This window comes from Mustelus asterias, chromosome 8, assembly GCF_964213995.1.
Source record: "Mustelus asterias chromosome 8, sMusAst1.hap1.1, whole genome shotgun sequence".
Classification (NCBI taxonomy): domain Eukaryota; kingdom Metazoa; phylum Chordata; class Chondrichthyes; order Carcharhiniformes; family Triakidae; genus Mustelus; species Mustelus asterias.
Genome location: NC_135808.1, coordinates 21196040 through 21218634, shown reverse-complemented (window position 1 = coordinate 21218634; position 22595 = coordinate 21196040). Strand labels below are relative to the sequence as shown.

General features: G+C 45.3%; 1 protein-coding gene across 1 annotated transcript; it reads left to right on the top strand.

The window, feature by feature from the left end:
- The first annotated feature begins 220 nt into the window (after positions 1 to 220).
- On the top strand, positions 221 to 9655 carry LOC144497847 (zinc-binding protein A33-like). The gene is made up of 6 exons (XM_078219288.1): positions 221 to 649; positions 1286 to 1381; positions 2888 to 3118; positions 7365 to 7387; positions 8187 to 8296; positions 9117 to 9655. Exons 1-6 carry the CDS (start codon positions 221 to 223, stop codon positions 9653 to 9655), a joined length of 1428 nt encoding a protein of 475 aa, XP_078075414.1.
- The last annotated feature ends 12940 nt before the right edge of the window (positions 9656 to 22595 follow it).

Below are 22595 nucleotides of genomic sequence, written 5' to 3'. Positions count from 1 at the left end.
ATGTTTGACTCTCCCCTCCCAGGTTGGGGGGAAATGAATTCAACTCAATTAGATACAGCATTGGAGGTAATTAATTAAATTCAATTAGTTGGAACGAGGCAGTAGACCACATTCAGGTGGAAGGAATGCACTTAATTTATGCAAGTGCATAATGTTTTAAAAAGGGGCAGTGATATTAGGTTACTGTTGCCAACTGTCTAGTTTTGGATGTGACTATTTCATGGCTTCCAATGCACAGAATGGAAGCTATGGAGAATCCCTCATCTGTCCCCTCTGTCTTGGCTTATTTGTTGACCCTGTCCTTGTGGACTGTGACCGGAATTTCTGCCGTTCTTGTATTGTGTACTACAGGAAGGACCAGGGTGGCACACTCTGTTGCCCCCAGTGTGGCGAACATGCCGCAGAACTGACCCTGCAGTCCAACCGGGTGCTGAGGAACATGGTGGACAAGATTCGCAAGCTGACCGACCCGCAGGAAGGGAAGGAGGAAGAGGGGGAGGGGGAGCAAGCTCTGTGTTCGGAACACCAAGAGAAACTGAGCCTTGTCTGTGAGACAGACGGGATGTTCATCTGCTTGGTGTGCAGGGACTCGAAGCTTCACCAGAAACACAAATTTAGGAAGAGGAATGAATTCATCACAGCCTGCAAGGTATGGGGGTCTTCTCTCAAAGAAGGGAAGTTGAAAAAGAGTTAATCTACAATCAGTACGTGCAAGTGGACTGTAATTTCTTGCACGCTGTAGAATTTATCATAGATTTGACTTATTATTGTCAGATGTATTGATATACAGTGAAAACTATTGCTCCTTGTGCTTGCAGACAAAGCATACCATTCATAGAGCACTTTGAGGAGATGGAAAGGAGAGTGTGCAGTATGTAATGCTATAGTCATGGCAAGGGTGTAGAGAAAGATCAGCTTAATGCAAGGTCTGTCCATTCAAAAGTCTGATGGCAGCAGGGAAGAAGTTGTTCTTGAATCAGTTGGTATGTGATCTCTGTCCGGGGTGAGTGGGGTCTTTGATTATGCTGGCTGCTTTTCTGATGCAGTGGCAATTGTAGGCAGGGTTGATGGATGTGAGGCTGCTTTGCAGGATAAACTGGGCTACGTTCACAACGGTTTATAGTTTATTGTGGTCTTAGTCCGAGCTGGAGCAATACAATGCTTTGTATGTTGCATCTCTTTAAAAAAAATAGTGTGGAGTTTTGGCTTCTCCTCTGCTTGGTGGCTTTCCATAAATCGGTCTTGTGTCCAGCTCATTTACACTCCCTCCCTGTCTCTCCTGCAGAATCAAGGAGTTGCGTTATTGAACTCCCAAAACCAGAAGGTGGCCTCTTTGAAAGATGCCCTGCAAAAACAAGAGTGTGAGATTGCACAAATTAAAGTAAGTTGGCCTGACCGACCTTGCCCACCCCAAGGCTTGCAGTTGCTTCCTGTCGCCTAGCTAATGGCAACTGTGACAACACTTGGTATTTTGGGGTGTCTTAAGGTTGTAAGAAGCGTACCACACATGCAAGCTTGCCTTCAAATGTGGTAGCTCTGTATGTGGTGGTGACATAAATAAACAAATGATTAGTTTGTTTCTGATACTGTTGTTGAAAGTGGAGGGGGGTGGGGCATTGGGCGGGCATCCCCCCCAGTCCTATCCTTGTAACTGTGCACATTTACCACTAATCCACTTCATCTGTACAACTTTGGATCTTTAACCGAAGAGAACACACAGGGCCTTGGCTTAATATCCTGGCCAAAAGACTATGCAACATTCCTTCTGACAATTTGGCCCTACCACAGGACTGACATAAGCTGGAGTAGGCCTTTGAAACCTATGACCTCCAGTCTGGGAGGCATCAGGGCCTTAGTTTAAAATCTTAGCTAAGCAACTATGTGCAGCATTCCCTCAATGGTGCCCCTCTGATTATTATCATCATAGAATCATAAGAGTCTACAGTGCAGAAGGAGGCCATTTGGCCCATCGAGTCGACACTGACCAAATCCCATCCCGGCCCTATCCCCCATAACCCCATGCATTTACCCTAGCTAGACTGCCGGCACTACGGGGCAATTTAGCATGGCCAGTCCATGTAACATGCACATTTTTGGACTGTGGGAGGAAACTGGAGCACCCTGAGGAAACCCACGCAGACACTGGGAGAATGTGCAAACTCCACACAGTGACCCAAACCAGGAATCAAACACAGGTCCTTGGCGCAGTGAGGCAGCAGTGCTTGCCACTGTGCTGCCTATCTCCAGCTAAAATGGACTTTATACCCTTGACCTCAAGGGGGGAGGGGGATCATCCATTGAGCTGGTGCCCCTCTGATATAGCCCTCCATTAGTACTCAAACCAGCTAGAATGGAGCTCACCACAAGGGTGCATCCAATTAACAATGGACCTCACTTCTAGAAGGAATGATGGAATCCCAACAGTACAGAAAGAGGCCATTCGGCCCATTGAGTCTGCACCGACCACAATCCCACCCAGGCCCTACCCCCATATCCCTACATATTTACCCACTAATCCCTCTAACCTACGCATCTCAGGACACTAAGGGCAATTTTTAGCTTGGCCAATCAACCTAACCCGCACATCTTTGGACTGTGGGAGGAAACCGGAGCACCCGGAGGAAACCCACGCAGACACGAGGAGAATGTGCAAACTCCACACAGACTGTGACCCAAGCCGGGAATCGAACCCAGGTCCCTGGAGCTGTGAAGCAGCAGTGCTTCACAGCTTCGATTAGCATTGAGACAATGTTTTGCCATGGAGAATGTTGAAGGATTTCTAGATTTGTTTTTAATTGCCTGCCTTGACTGGAAGCAATTTATCTCACTATCAATCCAGCTGCAATCTGAAGTCCATGTGTATATTTTAACCTCTTTTTTTTTTAAGCAAGTGGGCTGTGGATTGATTTGCCACATTGCTCAGCAGTTTGCTGACCTGCATCAGTTCGTCAATGAGCAAGAACAACTGCTGATCGCAAAGCTGGAAGCTGAGGTGGAAAGTAACTTGGCAGGAATGGATCAAAACCTGACACAACTCCGTGGAATGCTCTTCTCCACAGAGCTGAACATCACCAACGTAGAGGCCAAACTGCAGCAAGGTGACCTGACCTCTCTCAAGGTAAGCACTACTTTAACTCTTCTGGAAATCGGTCCCGTAGCAGTGTCTCTCAGCCATGTGAATAGTGAATGTCTGTTACTTGCCTTCTAGATTTCTAAGGAGCTTGAGGGTAACCTTGACCACGCACTCGCACTCAATTATTACGCGATGTGAACATCACTGACTAGGCCAGCATTTATTGCCCATCCCTCATTTCTGTTGAGTGAGCTGCTGCAGTGCATCGGCACAGTGGTTAGCACTGCTGCCTCACAGCACCAGGGTCCCAGGTTCAATTCCGGCCTCGGGTCACTGACTGTGGGGAGTTTGCACGTCTCTCCATGTCTGTGGGGGTTTCCTCTGGGTGCTCCGATTTTCTCCCACAATCCAAAGATGTGCCGGTTCGGTTGATTGGCTGTGCTAAATTGACCCGAGTGTCTGGGGATGAGCAAGGTAAATATGTGGGATTACGGGAATAGGACCTGGGTGGGATTGTTGCTGGTACAGACTCTTTGGGCCAAATGGCGGCCTCCTGCACTGTCGGGATTCTATGATCTTATAGATGGTATGGCGCACACACTGCTGTCTCTGTGTACCAGTAAGTGTATTGGTGAGCTGCCTTCTTGAACTACTGCGGTCCCTAAGATGTCGGTAGGTACACCCACAGTGCTGTTGGGGAGGGAGTCCCAGGATTTTGACCCACCGACCGTGAAGGAACAGTGATATATTTCCAGGTCAGAATGGTGAGAGACTTGGAGGGGAACATACAGGTGGTGGTGTTCCCAGGTATCTACTGCTCTTGTTTCAGGCACCTTGGTGAGTTGCTACAGTGCATCTTGTAGATGGTACACACTGCTATCACTGTGCATAGGTGGTGGAAAGTGTAAATATTTCTAGATTGATGTGGAGATCAGGCGTTGGACTGGGGTGGGCACAGCAAGAAGTCTCTCAACACCAGGCCAAAGTCCAACAGGTTTGTTTGGAATCGTGAGCTTTTGGAACACTGCTCCTTCAAGGAGCAGTGCTCGGAAAGCTGGTGATTCCAAATAAACCTGTTGGACTTTGACCTGGTGTTATGAGATTTCTTACTGTTTCAAGATTGAGTGCTTTGCCCGGAGTGGTGTTGTGCTTATTAATTTTGTTGGAGCTGCGTTTATCCAGGCAAGTGGACAGTATTCCATCTCCCTCCTGACTTGGGCCTTGTAGATGATGGACAGGCCTTGGACAATTTGGGAGGTGAGTTGCTCACTCCAGGATTTCGAGCCTCTGACCTTCCCTTGCAGCCACAGTATTTATAAGACTAGTCCAATTCATGCTTGGTCATTAGCAACCCCTAGGATGTTGATAGTGGGGGATTTGGCAATGGTAATGCCATGTACTGTTAAAAGGGGCAATGGTTAGATTCTCTCATTGGAGATCGTCATTGCCTGGCACTTGTGTGGTGCAGATGTTTCTTGTCAGCCCATAAAATTGCCCATAAAATTCAGGGTTTTGCACTTCTGTTTCTGTGGTAAATTTCACCAATGTTGGTATCAGGCCATTGCACCCTGTTACTCAAACCTCCAATCCCTGCCCAGGTCATTGGTAAAATTGTGGAATATATTTCCAACACTAATGTTCTGAAAAGAGACGGCTAGTGGACACGATCAACTCTTTCCTGACTGAAAAATGCCACTACCCTCCCTGCCCTCTTTTCCCTTCGCTGCTACCCTCTTCTTATACATTTGACCAATTTCCTATCCATGCAACCACTGTCCTGTTTAATTTTGCTAGACTAATCTATTGTGCGGGACCTTATTTGTAATACATTTTAAAATATTCGTACTATTAACTGCAGGGTAAATTCATCATTAACCCTGAGCGCTGATGTATTTTTCCCCTTGTCCTGTATTAAGTTGCTTACTAAACATATTTTGGTATTTCCTGGTGTTGCAAACACAACAGGCTGACATTGTTTGTGGGTGAAAAGAGGAGCTGGAGGTAGTTGCCAGCACCGAGAGCAAAGAGGAGCAGTGGACCATTTTATAGTGAGAGGCCAGTGTCAGCCTCATGAGGCCACCACTTATGAATCCCAGGGACAGAGGACCTTTTGAAAGAAACAGTGAGGTACATGTTTTTTTTTTTTGTGTCCTCGGCCCATACAGCAGAGCCTCATCTCCAGTTGTCACAGACCACCTTTTTCACTGGAACAAGGTCTTGTTCCATTAGGCCTGTCTGATTACTTGATTTGATCACAGAGCAAATTAGGTGGTGGACTATCCAGCAGTTGGCTGCTCCAGTCATAGCTTGGGTGATGCAAATGCCCACATTCCCTTGTGGTCCCTCATTCAGATGATATTTGATTTGCTTTATTCTTGTCACATGTATTAATAGACAGTGAAAAGTATTGTTTCTTGCGCGCTATACAGACAAAGCATACCATTCATAGAGAAGAAAATGAGAGTGCAGAATGTAGTGTTGCAATCATCGTGAGGGTGTAGAGAAAGATCAACTTAATGTGAGGTAGGTCCATTCAGAAGTCTGGCAGCAGATAAGAAGCTGTTCTTGTCAGTTGGTATGTGACCTCAAGACTTTTGTATCTTTTTCCCAATAGGAGAAGGTGGAAGAGAGAATGTCCGGGGTGCGTGGGATCCTTAATTATGCTGGCTGCTTTTCTGAAGTAGTGGGAAGTGTAGACGGAGTCAATGGATGGGAGGCTGGTTTGCATGATGGATTAGGCAACAACCTTTTGTAGTTCCTTGCGGTCTTGGGTGGAACAGGAGCCATACAACTGTGATAGAACCAGAAAGAATGCTTTCTGCGGTGCATCTGTAAAAGTTGGTGAGAGTTGTATCTGACATGCCAAATTTCCTTAGTCTTCTGAGAAAGTAGATGCGTTGGTGGGCTTTCTTAACTAGTGTTGGCAGTGGGGGACCAGGACAAATTGTTGCTGATCTGGACACCTAAAAACTTGAAGCTTTCGACCATTTCTACTTTGTCCCCGTTGATGTAGCCAGGGGCATGTTCTCCGCTACACTTCCTGAAGTCGATGACAATCTCCTTCGTTTTGTTGACATTGAAGGAGAGATTATTGTCGTTGCACCAGTTCACCAGATTCTCTGTCTCATCATTGTTTGAGATCCGACCCCACTACGGTGGTGTTGTCAGCAAACTTGAAAACTGAGTTGGAGGGTAATTTGGCCACAAGGAGTATAGTAGGGGGCTGAGAACACATCCTTGAGGGGCACTAGTGTTGAGGATGCTGGTGGTGGTGTCACCTATCCTTACTGATTGTGGTCTGTGTTAGGAAGTTCAGGATCCAGGCACAGAGGAAGGAGCCGAGGCCCAAACCACAGAGTTTGGAGATGCGTTTTGTAGGAATAATGTTGAAGGTTGAGCTGTAGTCAAGACACCTATGTTCGACTCCTATTTATTATCCAGGTGGTCCAGGGAGATGGCAACTGCTGTGGTCCTGTTGTGGCAGTAGGCAAACTCTAGTAGATCCAGGCAGCCCGGGAGGCTGGAATTGATTAGTGCCTAACCTTTCGAAGCACTTCATAATGGTTTATGATTGACATGGCTGAGCAGATGCCTGTGGTAGGAGCAAAGAACAATTTGTACTTGTTTGAACCAGCGCCTTGTCCTGTCAGAGACCAGGTTGTGTTCCAGACATGTCAGGAGCAGGTTCCTATTGGATTTCCCTCCATCCTCTGCTGATTACACCTCCCAAGAGGTCTGAGTCCTTTCCACCTCTGGTGTGAAATTCAACAACGAGAATCAGCTGTGGCATAGCATGGGTTGATCCCAGTAAAAGTAAAGGATCTTCAACATATTTTGCATAAAGGGACGGGATGGGGGGGGGGGGGGGTGCAACATAGTTTTAGTGAATCATTTAGGTATTCAGATCTCTTCACTGCTGAGATCATATCATCAATTCTTGCTTTGATAACTTTCATGCCAAACCCAGTACAGTAAGCTGTTTGACAAAGGTACGTTGAACGTGGATTGAGGCGAGTCTGCTGCCCCAAATTGGGTTTTGATTTCGCCCAGTTTAAGTAACTTTAACAAATACATCTTGACAAATACATGAATAGGATGGGAATAGAGGGATATGGTCCCCAGAAGGGTAGGGGGTTTTAGTTCAGTCGGGCAGCATGGTCGGTGCAGGCTTGGAGGGCCGAAGGGCCTGTTCCTGTGCTGTAATGCTCTTTGTTCTTAATGTGCTCTGATGTTCCAACAAGCTGCAACAACGAGGCTAATATTATTTCTCTCCTCTCTCTCTCTCTCCAAGGAGATCACTTCTTTGAAGGACAGGTATGTGTTGTCGACACTGACTATTTCACACTGTTGTACTCTCCACTACATCCTGTAGTGCTAATATAAAATTTTCCCTTTGCAAAATCTTGCTGTAATGCAGGGTTCTGGTTGAGACCACAGGGCTATGTAGTTTTCTTTTCTCCATACCAAAGGATTTGTTTGTCTTTCACAAAGTTCACTAGGCATAATTTCTGGAAGGAGTGGGTTAGGTATAATTTCGATTGGCCACACAGACCATGGAGAGCCTTTGGAATTCCCCCACAATGCAGTGGATGTTCAGTTACTTGAGTATGTTCAAGGCTGAGATGGTGATTTTTAAAATCTGGATGAAAGCAAGTTTAGGGATGAGGGTGTTGGGATTGAATAGAGGATCCATCATGATGGCAGTGGTTAGCCCTACTGCCTCGCAGCGCCAGGGACGTGGGTTCAATTCTAGCCTCGGGTCACTGTGTGTGGAGTTTGCATGTTCTTTCTGTATCTGCATGGGTTTCCCCCGGGTACTCCAGTTTCCTCCCACAGTCCAAAGATGTGTGGGTTAGGTTGATTGACCATGGTAAATTAACGTCTAATGTACTATGCCACAGCTAATGGGATTAGCAGGGTAAATACATGGGCTTACAGGGATAGGGTCTGGGTGGGATTGCTGTCGATGCAGACTTGATGGGCCAAACAGTCTCCTTCTGCAATGTAGGGATTCTTTGGGATGGCAGAGCGCATTGAGGGGAGGCTATTGCTTGCTTCTACTCCAAGTTTCCTTTCTCGTCATGTATTTCCTAACCGATAATGTTACTGGCAGGTTCTCTGAAGAAGCACCCACTGCTCTACCTGGGAATATATGTCTGGGGGCGTACAGAGGTCCTTTACAGTACAAACTCTGGAGGGAAATGAAGGCCATCATCCAGCCAGGTAAGTGAATAGCATTGCCTCAGAGTGGTCCTGTATCCAGGTCAACAGGGTGATCTGACACACACGCTTAGAGTTGTGTATTTTTCCCACCAGTTTTTGTCTGCAGAATCAACTTGCAGAGTTGATCAGGACAATACAGAAGTTGTCGTCACCCGCAGTGGGGTTTGTGAGGTGGATGGACATTTGATTCTGATTAGCTCATGAAAATCTGGAATTTTAGGATGGTAACAGCAATGCTAGCCACCTGCCGCCCCTTAAACGTTTGCTTATTTTTGGAGCAACCTTTATTAAATGAAATCTCTTAAAATGTGAATCTTTTTTTTAAAATTGCCCCCCTCATTTCTCATCTCCACCCAGTCACAACTAAATTAAACAAGGTCCTCTCCACGAATTGGCTGTTTCCTCCCACTGCCTAATTATCCAGTGATGAATGAGAGCTCCAGTCTCCCATGGAGCATGAGGGTGGAGGAAGGATGAGGAACTCCCTCATGGAACCTGCTCTGCAGCCTAAACAATCAACAGATCCAGACAGCAGGTGACCGAGGGGGGGGATTATCTGACTGTTTGTCTGCCCACCCCCACCTGCCCCCTCCAATGAGGCTACATTTGCGGTTGTGTGTCCCTGGAGAGGGAGCATGTGTCTACTGTCCACTGAGGTGCCTTTTAAAGTACATTTTGTTTGTTTTTAAGTTCCTTTTGTTTCAGGTAGTAACCCATTAAGGGGCTGTCACTCTAATTTGTGCCTCAGTTTATTTGATTTCCTTTTACTGGTTAATTGGTTTCTTCAAAGTAGGAGTAACCTGTGCACTTTGACCCACAGTTCCAGCCGCCCTGACCCTGGATGCTCAAACAGCCAACCCCTGGTTGCTGCTCTCTAAGGACCTGGCCAGTGTGAGAGCCATCGATACCAAGCAGCAGCTCCCAGACAGCCTGGCCAGGTTCGACATGTGTGTCTCCGTCCTGGCCACTCAGGGCTTCACGACGGGGGTGCACTACTGGGAGGTGGAGGTGAGCGGCAAGTCCAAATGGGACCTGGGAGTGGCCAGAGAATCCGTCAACAGGAGGGGAGACATCGCTTTGAAGCCAGAGAATGGATACCTGGCACTATCCCTGAGCAGTGGGGGGCAATACTCTGCTCTAACCTCCCCGGCAGTCACCCCACTGACTCTGGGGAGAAAACCCAGCCGGATTGGCATTTACCTTGACTACGAGGTAGGCCAAGTATCCTTTTACAATGCTGCTGACTTGTCTCATCTCTACACTTTCACAGAGAAGTTTGCCGAGAGAATTTTCCCTTACTTTTGCCCCTGTTTGAATGACACTGGAGACAATGGCGCTCCTCTCTCAGTAGTTTCTTAAAGTCTTTGAAGATTGGTTTAGTTCTAGCTGCTCCTCAATGGTTTTTGTATGAGTAAAAGTACTTGTTACTGAGAATATGTAACCGTGGGTGAGAGACTGGGAAGATTGGGTTATTAGAATGTCCTAATCGGCATTGCTCAATTTATAGTAAGAATCTAGTGGGTTTTGTAATATATTGACCCAACTCTGCCAGAGCAAGTCATATTCCCTATTGGCTTGCTATCTGTCAGAGGAACTCACTTCTCCACTACAATGAAGTGTTAGATAAATAAATTTCATCCTTTTCAAAAAACCATGTTTGTTTCTCTTTGCCGTCCTTGCCATTCACTCCTCACTTGTGTCGCAACCTCTCTGCTGAGGTATCATAGTACTGAGGCTGACAGCTATGGATCATAAGTCAACAACCAGAGTGAATGACTGGTGAAACAGCATCTGCAATCCCACTCCATCTGCAGTTTTGCGTGCAACCTAATATTCATGCTGTGATATTTGAATATTGCTTAGACAGGGGGTACATTGCTGAGGCTTTTGGTCTTGGAACTCATCAGGGCAAGAAATGCCACATTTGAAATTCACTGCAGTTTATACTGCAGGGGTAGAACATTGCCATTCAGAAAACCACAGCACTAAGGGTAAAGTGGTATTGTCACTGGATTAGTAATCCAAAGACCCAGGGCAATATTTTGGGGAGCAGATTTTGAAACCTACCACAGTAGATGGTGAAATTTTAATTTTCTTTCAAAATGTGGAATTTAACAGTCTCATTGGTAACACATGCAACTGTTGTTGATGTTGTTTTTTAAAAAAACCCTTCTCGTTCATTCATGCCCTTTCTAGGAAGGGAAGCCTGACATCCTTGCCTGTTCTGGTCTAAATGTGTTCTTAAATGGATGAGCAAGCCAGTCAGTTGATGGGCAATAAATTTTAATTCAAGAATTGGTAGGGCTTGAAGACTTTTCCTCTTCACTGAAGAGAATGACGTCTTGTGTTTCCTTTAGCAAGCATAAGTATATGTCTATCCCCTTGACTTTACTGCCCCATCACTACCATATTCCTCCTTGCATTTTCCCCCTCCATGGTATCCTTCAACATAGTGCTGTAGTCAGTTTGCTCATCCAACCTGCTGTTCTTCCCCACACATACACAGGTAGCCAGCACCATGTACCTGTTTAAAATCCAGGTCAGAGGCTATCCCATTGATGCCCATGTCTGCCTGCCTCACAGGGCAACCTCTTCTTCCTGGCTACTAACCAATTGTTAAGTTCTACCTCGCCTCGGGTGTGGCTGCCACCCAGAACAAAGTGTACAAATAAAGTTTCCCCCTGTGTAAACTGTCCATTCCTCTGCCAGTCAGTTTTGGGTTCACTAAACCCAAGTTACTGAAGTTGCAATCCCTTAACATTAGGGACTGCAATGCATTCCATAGATTCCCAAAATGTTGCAGTTGCAGCACAACTCCATCACTCTCGAACCTTTTTTTCTTAATTCATGAGATGTGGGTCTCACTGACTAGGCCAGCATTTCATTACCCATCCCTAACTGGTGGTGAGCTGCCTTATTGAACTGTCATGTGTCTAAATCTTATTTGTTGTTGATTTTCATTGCTCTCCTAACTTTTGAGACAAAAGAAAACTCTTGCTGTATCCTGAAGGCTGGAATAGGATATGCAAAGGTGCACCTTTTTTTGATTTGATTTATTTCCACATGTATATAGTGAAAAGTATTGCTTCCTGCATGCTATACCGACAAAGCATACCACTCATAGAGAAGGAAACGAGAGAGTGCAGAATGTAGTGTTACAGCCATAGCTAAGGTGTGGAAAAAGATTAATGCAAGGTAGGTCCAATCAAAAGTCCCTGATGCTGTGAGGCAGCAGGGAAGAAGCTGTTCTTCAGTCGGTTAGTACGTGACCTCAGACTTTTGTATCTTTTTCCCCGAAGGAAGAAGGTGATGGGGTGCGTGGGGCCCTTAATTATGCTGGCTATTTTGCCGAGGCAGTGGGAAATGTAGTCCGAGTCAATGGATGGGAGGCTGGTTGATGTGATGGATTGGGCTAAATTCATGGCCTTTTGTAGTTTCTTACAGTCTTGAGTAGAGCAGGAGCCAGACCAAGCTGTGATACAACCAGGAAGAATGCTTTCTATGGTGCATCTGTAAAAGTTGGTGAGTCGTAGCTGACTTGTCAAATTTCTTTAGTCTTCTGAGAAAGTAGAGGTGTTGGTGGGCTTTCTTAATCGTAGTGTCTGCATGGGGGGACCAGGTTGTTGGTGATCTGGACACCTTAAAAACCTGAAGCTCTCGACCATTTCTACTTTGTCCCCATTGATGTAGACAAGGGCATGCCCTCACTAGGCTTCCAGAAGTCAATGACCATCTCCCTTTGTTTTGTCGACATTGAGGGAGAGATTATTGTCGCTGCACCAGTTCACCAGATTCTCTCTCTCATTCCTGTACTCTATCTCTGTAAACCTGGGTAGATTTTATTTTCAAGGGTGCACATGCTGTAACGGCTAAGTTAGGTTTCAATTAACAATTTTCAATTGGCTGACAAGATCATTGCCACAGCTGGGCACTTCCTTCAACACTGGACTTCTGGGGTGGCAATGGTTAGCACTGCTGCCTCACAGCACCAAGGACCTAGGTTCAATTCTGGCCTCTTGTAACTGTCTTTGGAGTTTGCACGTTCTCCCCATGTCTGTGTGGGTTTCCTCCCACAGTCCAAAGATGTGTGGGTTAGGTTGATTGGCCATGCTAAAATTGTCCCTTGGTGTTAGGGAGATTTAGGAGGGTAATCGTGTGGTGACGGGGATAGGGCCTGTGTGAGATTGTTGTCAGTGCCGGCTCAATTGGCTGAATGGCCTCCTGCATTCTGGTATGATCCAGCTAGCAGTCGTTGAGTTCTAATTTGACTCTTCATTTGCCAGAAATAACCTGTACCCAATGGATACAGCTCGAGGTGGGGAGGGTTCAGGGGGAGGGGTGGTGGAGACTGGATTTAAAGAGAGAGGGGCTGCTAATACATTCGGGCAAAGGACAAGAGTTGGAGGAACACTGATCTCAAAGGTTATAGAGACTGCAAGAGTGTACCGGAGGTTTGAAGGAGCTGGAGGATGTCCAATAGATCAGGAAGGTGACTAGAGCTAAAAGGGGTTGCAGAGATGGGAATGAGCAAGGCCAGCAGGAGATTTGAAAGCCAGGATGAGCATTGATTGTGATTGGGGAAAGTGCTTTGAGATGGATAGAAAACTGGTTGGCAGAGAGAAAACAAAGAGTAGGAATTAATGGGTCATTTTCAAATTGGCAGGTAATAAGTGGGATACCACAGGGATTGGTGCTGGGACCCCAGCTATTCACAATATATATTAATGATTTGGTTGAGGGAACAAAATGTAACATCTCAAAGTTTGCAGATGATGCCAAGTTGGGTGGGAGGGTGAACTGTGACGAGGATGCAGAGATCCTTCATGATCTGGACAGGTTGGGTGAATGGGCTAATCAATAGCAGATGCAATATAGTTTGGATAAATGTGAGGTTATTCACATTGGAAGCAAAAACAAGAAGGCAGATAACTACCTGAATGGCTGTAAATTGGGAGAGGGGAGTGTGCAATGGGACCTGGGGGGTCCATGTGCACCAGTCACTGAAGGTAAGCATGCAGGTGGTAAAGAAAGCAAATGGCATGTTGGCCTTCAGAGCGAGAGGTTGAGTACAGGAGCAGTGATAAGTTGTTGCAATTATACCTGGCCTTGGTGGTGAAACCACACTGAGTATTGTGTGCAGTTTTGGTCTCCTTTTCTGAGGAAGGATGCTCTTGCTCTGGAGGGAGTGAAGCGAAGGTTTACCAGGCTGATCCTGGGGACGGCGGGACTGATGTATGAGGAGAGATTGATTAGGTTAGGATTGTTTTTGCTGGAGTTCAGACGAATGAGGGGGGATCTCATAGAGACTTTTAAAAATTCTAACAGGACTAGACAGGGTAGATAGAGGGAGGATGGTCCTGATGGCGGGGGTGTCCAGAACCAGGGATCACAGTCTGAGGATTCAGGAGGGACCATTTAGGACGGAGGTGAGGAGACATTTCTTCACCCAAAGAGTGGTGAGCCTGTGGAATTCATTACCACAGGAAGTAGTTAATGCCAAAACATTGAATGTATTCAAGAGATGGCTGGATAGAGCCCTTGGGGCGAATGGGATCAAAGGTTATGGGGAGAAAGCAGGATTAAGTTATTGAATTGGATGATCAACCACGACTATGATGAATGGTGGAGCAGGCTCGAAGGGCCAAATGGCCTCCTCCTTTCTTCTATGTTTCTATGTTAAAATGAAATGCTACTCTACTGGAAATCAACATGGGTCAGCAGAACAAGGATCGTGGATTTTTGGATGAACTAAGTTTATAGAAAGCTAACATTTTGAGAGACCGATCAGAAGTGTATTGGAATAGTCAAATATAATCTAGATGTAAGAAAGTCCTGAATGGGACCACTCAAATCCCAGTAAACACCACCAAACCTGCTCCCCCAACCAGGTCAGACCCTTTCCTTGGAGTTGGGAATTGCCCACATTTCGAGTTTCTCAAGGTCAGGAATAAGATCTGTATGCTCCTGACAGTTATTCCTATCTGGGAGTCAAGCCTACTCCGAGGAAACCGGGGTGCATGAGGATACTGAACTTCCATGCCTCTGATACCACCTTTCCACCACAAACCCACCCCTCGTTGTAGTATTCAGATACAGCTACTTGGATGAAAACAAAGTTCTGAAAACATTGAAGAAACAGGGGGCTGAATAGGCTCAACTATACCAACGGCTGCAGATAGGTCAAGGAATGAAATTTGACCGTAGTCACCTTTTTGGATGTCATTTGTGACTTTGAAGATCTGTGTCATCTTGCAAGATAAGGTGCAGGGATTCAAACTTGGAATGCTGGGAAAGATGGATATGGCAGGTGCCAAGACTTCCAATGACCTTGTAAAGGTGTTCCGGACCAGATCAGAAACTCCAATATGTTATGAAGTTAGCCTAGACCCCAACTTTATTTGATTTTGGCATTAGTGTGAGCATAAGGTGGTGTAGTGGTTTGCACTGCTGCCTCACTGCCAGGGATCAGGATTCAGTTCTGGCCTTGGGTGACTGTCTGTGTGGAGTTTGCACATTTCTCCCTGTGTCTGCGTGAATTTCCTCCCACACTCCAAACATGTGTGCGTTAGGTTTATTGGTCATGCTAAATTGCCCCTTAGTATCAGGAGGTCTGGCAGGGTAAATAAATGGGATTATGAGGATAGGGCCTTGGATGGATTGTGGTTGGTGCACACTTGATGGACCAAATGACCTGCTTCTGCACTCTGGGGATCCTACGATGAGGTGTTTCACCCCAGGTGTGATTCTATTGACCCATTAAGTAGTTTTATTAAACAATCTTTATTTAAGAACACAATTAGAAAAAATAAAAATAATTGTAACTGTTAACTATTCAGATTTAGAAGTGTTTTAATTGTTATCTATCTCTATTGTTCCAATTTAAGCAATATGCCCGTAGCCATAAATCCTACTTCATGTCACTATAGACACAAATCTTACTTCAGAACCAAAAAAAGCAGATATGCTCATGTAGCTGCTAGATTTCCAGGTTTTTAACCCATCTGGCCAGATACAGTAAGACACCTGCATTCTGACACTCATACAGCAGTTTCCAGAAAAAGATCTACCTTCGAGCGGCGGAACTTCATAGAAAGATACCTAATTTCTGGCAGATCCCAGTCTCCAAATCCAGAAAGAGACAGGCAGAGAGCTATTCCTTCTCTACGGATCCCGAACAGCAACAATGCTGGGTTTCTCGCTGTGAGCCAGGCCGTGCCCAGTCACATGACTTTTCCTGTCAAAAACCGAATCAAACCCCACAGTGAAAAACTCCAGGGGAAAACACTTAAATAACAGCCCTGCATTAGTCTCGATTAAAACAAACATTTTAGCAATTAAGATAAATTTATGCTGCTGCAGTAACAACATTGGCGGCTATGTACAGACAAAGTGGCACCAACAATTGAACTGACTGTTTAAAAAAAAACCTGAACCAGAAACACGCCACAAATATATTTCTTAAAGGCACAGTATTGTCACACAGGAAAGGGAGGTTGGAGATGGAAATGTAGTTTGCAAGGACGGAGAAGTTGAGGGTTGGCTCTTATTCTGAGGGGGGTGTGTACTGAGGGATGATTTAAAGGCTAGAGGTACGGAACATGAAGACGGGGAACTGTTGACAACATCGGCTGACAGAGAAATCCAGAGGAGACTTTGCCGCACCCATCTCAACAGCTGCTGAGTTGAAAGGCTGGAGCTGCTGAATCATCTGCGGCCCTCAGTCCCACTTCTACACCATGTGCCTTCTTTCTCCTCCTGAGCTCCTCAGGTGGGCATATCCGGGAATGATCACAGTCCCAATGTCCAACCACCAGGAGAAGAGGAGAAGACCCAATAAAATGTCTATGTCAATGCAGAAATTAAAGATTTTCAGTCATGATCATGTTTTGATTTTGAGAGAACAAGTTTTATTTTATTTTAGTAGGTCATGAGGAGCTGAGAATTGAACACATTGAGGTACAGGAGAGATTGCAATTGTTATTTCCATTTCTGTTGTTCAGGTGGGATGGAATGACTTTCCTCCGACACTCACACCACATAAACCATCTTCTGGGGATATTTTCAGACCAGCGGTGATTCCTAGTGTCAATTCGTTGATGGAAACCTGGCAATCAGTATATTCACCGACTGGAAATACTGGACAGTCTCTTGGCCACTCTGTTATTTACTTTATTCATTAATTGAATAATTGATGTAACTGGATATTTCACCATGCTCTTGAACTGCTCCCTGAACTTGGACTGAGTCACCCCATAAATAAATGTGTTTGTACAGCAGCTTAATTCTGCTAGCATAATTCCAACATTTTCAAAGATATATAAAGCAGCACTGTAATATTTGGGACTAATTCCCATTATGTTATAATATAAGAAATCTATCACATATAAAAGCCACAGGAGTATGAAGCTGCCGGATATGGTGAAGAGTAATATTACAGACGTCCTTCTGCTCTCCAGCTCTGAGTCGCTGCGACTCTTTCCCTTGCTCTGACCTTTCAGTACCTTACGGGTTTTACTGGTGACTAAAATATATCTGACTGTTAGAGCGTTGAACAACAGAATTAAAATATACGGGAGGAGTGGGTTTAAAACTCTGTCAAACCAGCTAAATGCCACCCATCCTGGATCAGAATAATAACTTGGCTTTTCATTACAGAACCAGGGAACATTGTTGATTATCTTTACAGGTTGATACGCAAAGTAGAAGGGGATGCCTTTTAAGCAGAATAAAATGTAAATCACTGCTAGAACCACAGTGGCAGTTTTCTTGGTGCAGTATTTTGTTTTCAGCTTCTGGCAGCAAATGGCCACAAATCGGTCAAAGGAGAAAGTAATAGTGAACCAGACGGAACAGTCCCTTGAAACATAAACCAAGACAATGATCAAAGAACATACAGGGGTGGTGTGCAAAAGAGATTCCAAGAAATAATAAGAGCTTATCCGTAACAATATGACTTCAATGACAATGAACAGTAGATCTGTCATTGCCATGGCCACAAGGTAGTGAGTGGTGCAGCTGGAAAGACCACACTTGCCCATGGACAGGATCACAATGGCCACAAAATTAACTGTAAAAGATAGGAGGAAATAGATTAAAATAAATTACTGGCCAAACATTCTCCTTCTCTGATTTAAGCCAGTAAAGGCAGCTTTAGCTCCCAAACCTGTGGATGTGGGGTGGGTGGGGGGAATGGGTAGGGAATGATATCTGAAGTAATCTCAATCCCGACTCCAACCTGGTCACTTCCAGGTTTAACAGAGTCGTGTTGAAGGCCAGACAAACCAGGATGCGTGTTGTCAATTTAAGTTTAAGTTCATTTGTTGTAGGCTTATATTAACACTGCAGTGAAGCTCCTGTGGAAATCCCCTAGTTGCCACACTATGGCACCTGGTTGGATACACTGAAGGAGAATTTAGCATAGCCAATGCACCTAAACGGCAAGTCTTTCAGACATTGGGAGGAAACCGGAGCACCCAGAGGAAACCCACACAGACATGGGGAGAACTTGCAGACTGCACACAGGCAGTGACCCAAGCCAGGAGTTGAACCCGGGTCCCTAGCGCTGTGAGTGCTAACCACTCTGCCACTGTGCCACACTACATATTTTATTAAGGGTGGAACTCTCAGGAATAATCGAAAAAGCAGCATATTATTTGAATAGAGAGAGTGAGACTCTGTACAGTGCAAAGGCATTTGGGTGTCCTGGTATGAGTCACAAAATGTTGGTACGCAGGGCAGCAAGCGATTTCAGAGGCAACTGGAATGATGGTTATTTTTGTGAGTGGAATCGAGTATGAAAGCAGGGAATTTTTGCTTCCAGGAACTGTCAGGACCTTAGAGGAGATTTGGACAATTCCAGTTTTGGCTCTGTTAATTAAAAAAGGATTTAATTGCATTCAGGACTTTTCCGACTGCTCAATGGACTGATTCCTGCGAGGAAGGCTTTAACTTATGAGAAAAGGGCAGCACGGTGACACAGTGGTTGGCACTGCAGCCTCACAGCGCCAGGGACCTGGGTTCAATTCCCAGCTTGGGCCACTGTCTGTGTGGAGTTTGCGCGTTCTCCCTGTTCGGTTTTCTCCAGGCGCTCCGGTCTCCTCCCGCAGTCTAAAGATGTGCGGGTTAGTTGGATTGGCTGTGCTAAATTGTCCTTTAGTATCAGAGGGACTAGCAGGGTAAATATGTGGGGTTATGGGGACAGGGCCTGGATGGGAGTGTGGTCGGTGCAGACTCGATGGGCTGAATGGCCTCCTTCTGCATTGTGGGGATTCTATGAAATGTTCAGCAGGTTATTACCAGAGTCGTTGGAGTTTTGAAGAATGAGAGATCGTCACATAGAAAATGGTGATTTTCCAGCCTAACCATGGCAGGACCCTTTTTGAGAGATGTGGCAGGCAAGCCAAAAGTACATTGACTTCTGGCGGGACTGGAAGATCCTGATGGTGGGTGGCACCAGAAAATCCCACCCATAATATCAAAGTGTACTTGACGAGGAGGCGGTGGTCTTGTGGTATTATCGCAAAACTATTAATCCAGAAACTCAGCTAATGTTCTGGGGACCCGGGTTCGAATCCCACCATGGTAGCAGGTGGAATTTGAATTCAATATAAAATGTTTGGAACTAAAAGTCTAATGATGGCCATGACACCATTGTCAATTGTTGGAAAAACCCATCTGGTTTACTAATGTCCTTTAAGGAAGGAAATCTGCCGTCTTTATCCGGTGTGGCCTACATGTGAGTCCAGAGCCACAGCAATGTAGTTGACGCTGAACTGTCCTCCAAGGGCAACTGGAGATGGACAATGAATGCTGGCCAGCCAGCAAAGCCCATGTCCCATGAATGAATTAATAAAAAAAGACTGGGTGCTGAGTAGGTGTTCTGCCTTATGAGGGAATTTAGAAATAAGAGGTATAGTTTAAAAAAGTAGAGGATTCCTGTTTAAAATGAGGTATTTTTTCTCTCAAAGGGTCATTACTCGATATAATTTTTTACCCCAGAGAACAATGGATGCTGGTCCATTGAATGCATTCAAGCCTCAACTGGATAGATTTGTAGTCAACTTGTGAGCGAAGGTTTATGAGCTGGGGTGAGGAGGCAGGAAAGTGGGGTTGAGGCCTCAGTCACAACAGCCATGATCTTATTGTATGGCAGAGCCAGTATTCTGCACTGAATGGCCTACTGGGCGGCACGGTAGCACAGTGGTTAGCACTGCTGCTTCACAGCTCCAGGGTCCCGGGTTCGATTCCCGGCTCAGGTCACTGTCTGTGTGGAGTTTGCACATTCTCCTCGTGTCTGCGTGGGTTTCCTCCGGGTGCTCCGGTTTCCTCCCACAGTCCAAAGGTGTGCGGGTTAGGTTGATTGGCCAGGTTAAAAAAAAATTGCCCCTTAGAGTCCTGATGCGTAGGTTAGAGGGATTAGTGGGTAAATATGTGGGGGAAGGGCCTGGGTGGGATTGTGGTCGGTGCAGGCTCGATGGGCCGAATGGCCTCCTTCTGCACTGTAGGGTTTCTATAATAAATCTATAATTACACTTGCTCGTAATTCTTGGGTTCTGCAATTCTGATTGAACTCTGATGTGGAGATGCCGGCGTTGGACTGGGGAGTCCAACTGTTGGACTGGGAGTTCCCACCCACCTGATGAAGGAACAGCCTGTTCCGAAAGCTAGTGGCTTTTGCTACCAAATAAACCTGTTGGACTTTAACCTGGTGTTGTCAGACTTCTTACTGTGTTAACTCTGGCCAGCCAGGTTTTCCCCATTTGATCCCTCAACCCATACAAAGGAACGCAGGTTTGGTGATCAGAAAATGTTTCCCCAAACCATCCCTTCCAGGATTGGTGTGACAGGGCAATCAAACCCTCTAGAATCAGCCCCACTTCGGAGGTTTGTTGGGGAGGGGTGGCGGTTGTAATCAGACCCCCAATGGAATCGGAGCACTTCTGTGTCTGGGGGAAATAGTACCCTGCATCAGCCTCATTCTGGTTTTGTGGGCTAACAACTGGAGCACAGGATTTCCACACAATCTGAAGATCAGTTGGAGCATTTTCTGAAATTGGCCTCCCACCAGGAGGTGGTGTGAATGAGTAAATCCTCGCCAATGTTTGGGGCCTGTAATCGGACACACACTCAGGATCAGGCCCCTTGGAATTGTCGTAAGGGAGAGGGTGTGGAGAGGGTGTCGTCAGACCTTTTGGGATTGGGAAACGGGATGCAATTGGACCGCTCGCCATCAAATTTCTCAACTCTGTTGGAAATTCAAAAATGTTCCTTATCCATAGAACCACAGAAGCATAGAACCATAGCAAAGTTACTGCACAGAAGGAGGCCATTCAGCCCATCTTGCCCATGCCAGCCCGAGGGCACCCTTTCTAATCCTGCCTCCTTGCATCCGGCCCATAGCCCTGTAGCTTACAGCACTTAAGGTGCAGTTCCAGGTACTTTTTAAAAAGTTTAGAGTCTCTGCCTCCACCACCAACTCGGCAGTGAATTTCAGATGTAAAGAAATTCTTCCTCATGCCCCCTTTACATCTACTTATCTTGATATGTCCCCTAGATCTAGAATTCTCCTCAAAGGGGAACCATCTTATCTTGTCCACTCTATCCCTTCCCCTCATAATTTTGTGGACCTCAATCAATCACCCCCAACCTTCTTTGTTCCAAGCAAAATAACCTCAACCTATCCAACCTCTCCTCATATCTCCAATTTTCTGACTCTGGCAACATTCTTGTAAACCTTCTCTGCACTCTCTCCAGAGCAATTACATCCTTCCTGTAAGGTAATGACCAGGACTGCACACAATACTCCAGTTGTGATTTCACCAGTTTTATACAATTCCAAAATTATGTTCTTACTTTTATATTCTATACCTCTGCCAATGGGAATGAGAGCATTCCATGCGCCTTCTTTGCAGCCTTGTCTCCTTGAACTGCTGCCTTTAGGAATCTGTTATTTGTACTCCAAGATTGTGCACGTCATCTACCCCTTTTCGTATATTCCCATTTATTGTGTATTCCTTATAACTGTTCGACCTCCCAAAAGAATTACCTCACAATTCTCTATGCTAAAATCCATCTTCCACTTTACCACCCACTCCAGCAAACAATCAATATCATTTTGGAGATTATAGTAATTCTCTACACTATCCACTACTTGACCAACCCTTGTGTCATGTGCAAATTTCCCAGTCATGCCTCCCACATTCACGTCCAATTCGTTAATATACAACACAAACAGTAAGGGTGCCAAAACCGAGCCCTGTGGAACACCACTTGAAAAAATATTCCATTTGCAATGACATCCATTGAACATTATCCTTTGTTTCCGATTACTAAGCCAACTTTTCATCCACTTTGCCCTATAGCCCATGGGCTTTTACCTTTTTGACCAATCTGCCATGAGGGACCTTGTCAAACACTTTGCTAATATCCATGTACACAACATCCACAGCACTACTTTCATCAACTCTTCTTGTCACTTTCTCAAAGAATTCAATCAAATTTGTGAGGCAAGGCCTTCCTTTAACAAATCCATGCTGATCATCCCTGACTAGTTCAGGTCATTCTACGTGACAGATAATCCGATCTCTCAGTTTTGATTCTATTAATTTGCCCACCACTAATGTAAGATTAACTGGCTTACAATACTTTAACAATTCCTTCAATCCCTTTTTAAGCAATAGAAGTACATTTGCATTTCTCCAGTCCTCTGCCATCTCCCCTGTATCTAGCGAGAATTGGAAAATCATCCTCAGAGCATCTGCTATTTCCTCCCTTACCTCCTTTTGGAGCCTCTGAAATACTCCATCCGGCCCTGGTGACTTATCAACTTTCAAGAATTCAATTCTCTTTATGGTTACCCCATCCAATATCTCACAGTGTTCCTCCTGGACTACTAAAGTTGCATTATCCATTTCATTTTTAAACACGGAGACAAAATATTAATTTGAAACCCTTACACAGCCTCTCTATCTACACACAAGTTCCCTTCTTCATCTCTGATAGGTCCCACTTTTTTCCTAACTAACCTTTTACAATTAATATATTGGTAAAACAATTTTGGATTTTCTTTAACTTTAATTGCGAATCATTTTTCGTGTCTTATCTTTGTTTTCCTTATTTCCTTGCAGGAAGGAAGTGAACAAAGCAGAACAAAGCTTGATGCTGGATTGAGTTGGATGTAACAGAAACGATGATCCTTTGAATTGGAGGCTGGTGGGCTTGAAACTGGGGAGAAGGGAAACATATTGTGCCCAAGGCATGGAGGCGATTGGGTGAATACAGTGATATGGGAAATGGGATG